The sequence below is a fragment of the Ciona intestinalis genome, chromosome 14, assembly GCF_000224145.3.
Source record: "Ciona intestinalis chromosome 14, KH, whole genome shotgun sequence".
NCBI lineage: Eukaryota > Metazoa > Chordata > Ascidiacea > Phlebobranchia > Cionidae > Ciona > Ciona intestinalis.
Window position 1 is genome coordinate 4,259,570 of NC_020179.2, and position 8,335 is coordinate 4,267,904.

Consider the following 8,335-nt stretch of genomic DNA (forward strand, 5'->3'; position numbering starts at 1 on the left):
AAAACAACGAACATAATTTATGTAACGTTGTATAAATAGATAAAATCTTACATTCGATTCTGGATTATTTCCGTCGTCATGGTTACCACCACTGACGTCATTCATTAGTGACGTCAGTAACCTGCTTTCCTCTCCCCCCAACCGCGATTCTGGATCTTCTTGTGTTTCATTTGTGACGTCATTATGACTTGGTACTATAGCGTCCTTGGATTCTGCTACAATTAATTCTTTGTTAACTAGACAATGGTGTTTGTGGGTTGTATGCAAATGATCGGTTGGCGGAGTTGTGAATATGCAAATTAGTTTCATTAAATTTCGCGGACCTTACTAACTATGGAAGTAAACAACCGTGTTCGCCCTAGAGTTATAACATGGGTGTTTTCTTATACACCAGTCACACATGGTGTATTCATACACCTCATGCGCACTGTTAAGTTATAACATGGGCGTCTTCTTATACACCAGACACACATGGTGTATTCATACACCCATGATCACTGTCGAGTTATAACATGGGTGTCTTCTTATACACCAGACACATGGTGTATCTATACACCTCATGCTCACTGCCAAGTCAATTCATAGTTTACGTATACTCTTTAGCACGATTTTACAAATAAGTTCAATCTTAACCAATACACTAATACAGTGACGTCATTGTTACGTCACTTACCGTTCGTTGAAACTTCACTCATCGTAGTGACTTCCGATTGGCTGGTAGAAACATGTGACCAACACGACGATGTTGATTGGTTATCGTCTGTCCCCTCGTTGGTTGTTGGTTGGGTAGAATTGGTGACGTCATCTGATGACGTGAAATGATCAATATTAGTCTTTTTTTTGTAATAGAATATATTTTCTGGTATAAGTTCAAATCTAATCGAATACATTACCTTTAATGTTTAAATTCAAACAATACAATTATATTTCGTTAAAACTCATGCGTGTATAAAACCTACGTATGTTCGTTTTTGGTAATAACAAAGTTTGACCTAAAATAAACCGTATGTCCCCTAACCTGCCTCGCCTTAGGACCTCACCCATACATTTAAATGTTCGTGTCCAAACAATGAAATACGTTAGTACGTTGTAATGTGGGGTAATACCGGGAATACATATTGCCCAAAACGTTCTATTACTGGGAATTGGTTTATTTTCGGAGGTATTTGCAGGGTGGGTTTGGGTTAGCTTATTCACCCCATTACGCATCACCCAAGCGTCCTGGAAACCCCCTGGTCTGAACCCAACGTTAAATAAACCCCCTTTGCTTCATTACCCATGATACCCCGAAACATCCTTATCTTATTACTGTAGCAACGATAAGATGGGGCCTACAGTCAGTGAGGAAGTTTACTGTAAATGAAAACGGATATTCTGTCTTTGTGGTTTGTGATGTAACCGTCTAGTTTTCAGACCTCACGCTGAGACAAATTATAAGAGAAAACAAATATAGAAAGTACAGAAATCCCCATATGTTGTCATACAATGGATAAATCTGACATTTCAAGTTTAGGGTTACGTCATTGTGTATTACGTCATATATAGTTCGCTTTCAAGGTTTGGCGTGAGTGACTATACTTAAATGTTTAAGAGTGGGTAAATATCCATGTAGAATTTTCTTCTGTTAGTTTGAGAATTGAATTAAAACCACATTTAGATCTTTAGGAATATTATAATATATGTCAAACCACTTAAATGCCCGCGCCTACAGCGCACAAGTAATAAAAGGAAATAAAAAAAGCGCTCCTTTTATTTTCTCATGGAAATCACCTACGTGTTTGCGAACAATAAAAAAGTGAATTTCGCGTGTGAAAGTAACACGCTGTTTGATACCACTGCGATTTTAAGTAATAAAGCTTTTATGTTGTACCTGTTGCTGTGGGGGTTCGGTTTTCTTCGGGTTTTGTTCGGAGATCTTCGGATCCGAAGTTTCCCGAAGTTTGCTGCAGTAATTTTTGCATTTCTTTTATCTGACTTTGCAGCTTTAAATTATCCTCAAATAATTTCTGATTTTCTTGTTTAACGTCCGTCACGATTACGCCTGAAAACAATAACTCTTTTGACCTCACAATAAAAAACAGCGTTCACAAATTTTTACCGAGATTTTCCATATAGTTTACTTTTCGGCGCAACTTGTTGTTTTCGGATTTAATTTGGTCAACACTGGCCTTCGGAAACACTGCTACGTCACCACCTGTTGTGGGTTGCATAAAATATATTTGATCTCGATGTTTTAATAATACCTACATTATGACGTCATAAGAAAATATAACAGAATACATATGTTAGGTTGGGGTAAGATGGTTCATGGAGTTATTTAAATGCCCCTTCACAATTCTACGTGAACGTTGTGAATAGTTCAAAGTAGGCTTAGGAAATATGGGATAATATTTGCTAACGGTATCCATCTTACCCCACGGTACTATGTTATATAGTAGGGTGGGGGAAGATGGGACACCTTTTTATTCTATTTTCTCGTCGCATTTGGTAGTAAACAAAGAACATTCGAAGAATTATAAAACTGTATCCTCACGACTCCCGTACACCGCTGTTATTTGTTTAAAACACGGTCAGGATATTTGGATATTATGTGCTAAAGGTGTCCCATCTTCCCCCATCCTACTATACATATTTACCGATAGCTCCAGCCGGCAAAGAGATTTGTCTCTGATCCGGTTTCAAAAGGGGGATTCCTAGGCTAGTGTGACGTAATAAAGACAAATTATCGACGTCAGAAGTGTCCGATGGCGTCAGTGAATCGTCATTGTTGTGTGACGTTGCTTTTTTCGATTTGTTGTTGGTTTCCATTACGGAATGTAGGTTGTCACGGATTGGTCAATTTTAAATTCAAACTATCCAATCAAATCGCTTCTAAAAATATCTGCAATATATATTGTTACGTAGTGAGTCACGTGTTTATAAACTTTATGCTGATAGTTGGAATAATATCAAAAATTCCCTTACAATGTGTGTTTATTTCGTCACAAGCAGCTTAATCGTTCGAATGCAGCAAACAATTAAAAGTTAATTATTTAACCGAAAAGCCAATATTAAAAATCCCCGCATGTCGATAAATTCTTGTTAATTCTCACGGTCTATTCACGCCGATATATTGGTACTTTCCATTTTGCAGTGTTGCGCAACGATTTCTACTTTGCGTGAGTCATAGTTTAGCGTCGGAAACACTGGCTTAATGACAACAATGCGTGAGTTCTGTAAGCAAACAATAGCCAAGCGCGTGGTTGACAATCCTCACAAATGCGTCACAATCAGAAATACCCCTTTAATAAGCTTGTTACGTCATAATAACCACAATTTTTGAATAACTAACTGCCAGTTAACGCGACAGGAAATATTTAAATGCCCAATATGCGGTTCATTCGATCTATGTTACAGTCCCTTACAAAGTCTATTTATATAGTAGGATGGGGGAAGATGGGACACCTTTTCATTCGATTTTCTCGTACATTTTGGTAGTAAACAAAGAACATTCAAGGGATTATAAAAACCTTGTCCTCGCGACTTTCACAGCCGGTTGTTAATCGTTTAAAACACGACCAGGGTATTTATATATTTTATGCTAAAGGTGTCCCATCTTCCCCCACCCCACTATATCATTCTCGTGTACTGCTCGCATCAAATGAGTAAATAACTGAGGCGGGCATGATACAAATTCAATTACGCTTTTGAGATTTGAACAAATTTTCGTGATTGGAATTTTCAAACGCTATAAAATTTCCGCAATTTAAAATTACTGGTTTAGTTTTCCGTCGAAAGCGCGGGGTTCGCCTCTTTATTGGTTGTTTCCGCCGATTAATATCACGGTATATAAGGGGCTTTCCACTCTATCGTCTTATCTTGAATCGCGAAAAAATGTCATTCAATATTCGTGATATCGGTCAAAACATGGGCGATCGCTGATTGGTTGATTCAAAACTTCTCATTAAGGCTTATTAATTCGTCACAAACAAGAAACAAACGACCAACTGAACACGTCATAATCTAAGTTTAAACGTAAACAAATTATTTAGGTCTGAACTCTTTTCTAATATTTAATTAATTTTACATTTATAGCATATTCTGTAACCATATATAAACTGTTCCTGCCAAGTTAATTCTAACAAAACTAATCTGTTAAATTTAATAATTTTCGTACCAAAATATTGATAACATAATCATGTTGTCACCATCAACGTAAATACGCTTTCCTACATATATATATATATATATATATATATATGTTATAAATAGACTTCACACTTCCTGTGTTTACAAATACAGTGATCCTATTTTGTGACGTCATATATCGGTCATATTCTGATGATGTCACATGTGAAATACACCTGGTAGCTTAAACAGTGAGGATGGGCAAATTACTCGGTTCGAGACATACTTGGTAACCCCCATATATAGTTTCTCAGAAACTTCATATTCCCAAACTTCCTCGTATCCGTTCTAACGGGCGGGGAAACTCCGTATAAATCGATCGCAAGCGTCGTAATTGCTACTTCATTGTTAATAACACCACATGGCATAATCATATAAGAGGTACTGTGACGTCACACGACAGCCGCGATACAGCATTCGAACAATGCATAATGTTTTCTAGAATTAAACAATAAGTGCTCTAAGTTTAACAACTGTTCTGCATAGTATCCTCATGACGTCACGCTTCGTTACGTCATTATAGCTGACTTTTTTAATTTGCTTAAAACTCTTGCTTTTGCACCATAATAAATACTCCTGTAGCTTCACAGTACTGTATGCGAATAAATAACTGTCGCATGTTGGAACCTGTGTGTGTAGCTTTCGTGTGGAAAGCACCAGAATTTATTGTTTGCTGACTCCATCGTACAGCTCGCCGTCTTTATCAAACTGTTTGGAGGGGGGAATTCCCCAATTAGGCGCAGGTTTTGGTTTCTTTCATATAAATGGGAGAGGATGTTTAAAGAGAAGGAAAGAGAAAAAAGCAGATGTGAGAGAAGTGTAAAACGAGAGAGGGGAAAACCGATGGAATTTTATAATCAGCTTAAATGTCGAGCAGCTGCGTTTATATTTTTTTGCTAACAGTTAAGACAGTTACTTTCAAAATAATATCATTAACTAAAATGACATTATTGGCGTATCTAATGTGACTTATTAAATGTTTGCAGCTATTTTTAAATCGTTTTAATCGCTAAGATACTCCCGTCGTATAGTTTTACAAGCAATAGTATCCACATATAGTTTGCTAAGTATGTTTGGCGTATACTGTTACCATGTATGTTGTTGCCCCTTCCATTGCCGTCACGTTATATATCAACTGCGGTTAAGTTTGACCATTTTTCGAAAATTACTTAATACATTGTTACTATGCCAAAACGAAAGTGTATCCAGTTTGTTGTTGCGACGCCAAATCAACGTTAATATGATGCGCAGTAGAGCGGAGAGCGACTGAAGGCGTAAATCCCCGCATTCCTACTAGCCATGAATGCAGATTGCAGCAGTTTGTAGCCATCCATAACGCCAAGTAGTGTAGATACATGGTGCCAAACTACTATTCTATTATTCTATTCGTTGTGGGTGAGGTCCTTATCAAGGACCTGGGATTGAGGCCAGATTTGGCCCATTACCCCAACACCCGGAAAGTCTATTTAAGTCGTTCATGCGACCGGTGTCGCTCCATCTCAAGACTCCATCGACAATGCCAAACCACTAACACGTGCAAGTACCATGCAATTCACTCCCCGTAAAACACCCACGCATTCCAATGCTTATCTATATTGAAACACACATCTATCTTCGCTAATTAAATGGTTAAAGAATTGTAACTTATTTATCAAGTGTCGTTACAGCTCGGTTTTTCTGTTCCATAAATTGTGTCCGCTCACGAGTTACCACGCACGCGTCACTGTACTTTAGTGGTATAACGTAAATCGCATTCAATTTGATGGAGCAGGGTAGAGAAAGATTGGACACCTAATTTTTTATTTTCTTGTTCCATTTGGTAGTAAACAAAGAACGTTCAAAGAATTATAAAACCGTATTCTCACGACCCCATAGACCGTTATTAATCGTTTAAAACATGATCAAGATATTTGGAGTTTGTGTGATAAAGGTGTCCCATCTTACCCACAGTACTATATGAGTGTAAACTAACGTAATTTGACCGTCACAACGCTGACATGGTAAAGGGGGCTGTACACAGTATCCGAAAGGTGGTTGTACACAGTATCCGGATTTGTCCGTTTTGTCTGTTTTGTCCGGATTTCGCTGCCGCATGCGGAACTCGGTAATGGGTTTGCATACGACTTCGCAAGCGAATTCGCATGCCGGATACTGTGTACAGCCACCTTAACTGTAAATCTTTTTCAAATTTGTTCTGTAATGATTCCTAACAGATATCGCCAACGGCCAAGTTGACATAACCTATACTACATTGAGTTTAAAATCCACTAGTTTCGGGCATGAATCATTGGTTTTCAGTTTCAAACCAAACACTATACATGACTAACCATTTTACTGGCATGTCCTATTCAACCAGACTCGTATATAATTCGTATCACCATGAATCATATAGGCGGTAATTTAACTTGAAATATTCCCAGTATGATTCATAGTTTCAGTGCCAGCCGTAAACCAACACGTTGGCGAGTGAATGAGTGGAACTTGTATATCGCAACGTGGCGAGCCAACGACAGCTATTTTTATACAAGCGTTCTATTTCATACAACTCATGCCCACAGCCACTTACGAGTTACCACGTATGTAACTTAATTTTTGCGTATTGGGAAAACGACAGTCGTTATAACACGGTTGTTCTGTTTCATACACCTCATGCCCACTTACGAGTTACCACGTAGGTAATTTGTGGGTGGTTATATATTATATACGTTCTAGCATAAACCTAGCTATTTAAATTCGATTCCGGTGCCCTCTTTGCTATTTATCCATCCACTTGTACCCTGTTTGTTATTTATCCAAAGTCAAACGTGATGATGTTTCTTTTTACCTGTATGTTGGTCCTTGGGTAAGACACTTATCGGTTGTTTCCCAAGTCATTATACCTGTGTATAAGCGGACACGAGGACTATGTAATATGTCACGCGTATTATAACTTGATGGTCGCTTAGCCAAGCGAGGATAAATAAGCGACACGTGTCCAATTATGTTAGCTGTTTCTTTTCGCCCTATTGAATAATTGTAAGCCGTCCAAAGTCTATTCAAAGCAAAGTTCAGATGAGTTCCTGAATACGAAAAGTACACGTACAAAGTTCGAGACATAAAATGGAGGAAAGCTGTTCAAATACTTTGGTTGATTTACTCTCTTGTGGAAATTCCCAGCACAGTAAAACCACGAAATATCGAAGTGTAACTAAGTTAAAACCGACAGAACGTGTAAATATGTTTTTAGGTGTAAACGTGTTTTACCAGTTGCTGTTTTGTCGCTATATCCTGTCTTTTCGTTTAAAATATTTCCAAATCTTCGCTACCGTAATCGAAGAAACAATTAAAGTATTATTACATTATTATAACGCAGACCAAAATCATGAAATTAACAATAGCCACACACAAGCACTTTGTTACGCGCGCAATTAGATTTCTATTCAACCATAAATACTCGCTATCAATAGTGGAATAAATCTGGTATTTGTGAAACTGACCCCCTTTATTTTGTGCTTACGGTGTAATCTATATGATTACCACACCTTTGGTAACTTCCGTGAAAACCATCCACGCGTTCTTACATGAATGAAGTCCGATGGAACGAAATACTGAAAGCTTTAGTGTGGCTGTTTTGGGAGGGCGTATTATTTTCCTTTTCAGTTGTAACTTGGGTGTCTTCTTATACACCAGACACACACGATGTATTCATACACCTCATGCTCATTGTCAAGTTATAATGACACGGGTATTTCCAATAAAGCGGATGTAATCTTCAGCCAAGTTTAAATTTAAAATAACCACGTGGGTAATTGTTTAGTGAGTTTGGCTTTCAAATAAAGTTAACAACCATTAACTTGTTTCGTTACAAACACCATCGTGGTGTTCGCGCTCCGTTAAGTTAAGTAACTAACGATCGTTATCGAAACTCGCGATACAAAGAACGCCCACAGTGAACAATTACTTGGTTCTAACGTCGCTGAAGTGTATTGTTAAACCACGTGAGCAAATAATCGCTACTTCCTATGCGCTATTGTTAGTATCAGATCAAAGTCTGGATAACGCAGTCCATTTTTTAACCGATTTTTAATCTTAGTAATGGGAAATGGCCCAACTTTAAATTCCAAGTCTCATGACATGTAGTAGACCTCACCCATATAGAATATAATGTGAATATACAATGTTGGGTAAT

The 8,335-nt window shown here is 37.8% G+C and overlaps 1 protein-coding gene across 3 annotated transcripts in view; it reads right to left on the reverse strand.

Annotated features, from left to right (window-relative positions):
- The window catches only part of LOC100182077 (TNFAIP3-interacting protein 1), a 15,107-nt gene extending 12,219 nt beyond the window's left edge, over positions 1-2,888 (reverse strand). For 2 of the 3 annotated variants that reach the window (XM_018814895.2, XM_009862577.3), the window contains exons 1-5: positions 2,637-2,888; positions 2,099-2,194; positions 1,871-2,041; positions 674-805; positions 52-215 (exon numbers count right to left, since the gene is read on the reverse strand). In XM_018814895.2, coding sequence (XP_018670440.1) covers positions 52-215; positions 674-805; positions 1,871-2,041; positions 2,099-2,194; positions 2,637-2,808 — 735 coding nt within the window. In that variant the 5' untranslated portion in view covers positions 2,809-2,888. The remainder of the gene's footprint in view (positions 1-51; positions 216-673; positions 806-1,870; positions 2,042-2,098; positions 2,195-2,636) is intronic. The other variant, XM_018814894.2, reaches the window with a different exon arrangement.
- Positions 2,889-8,335: the final 5,447 nt, after the last annotated feature.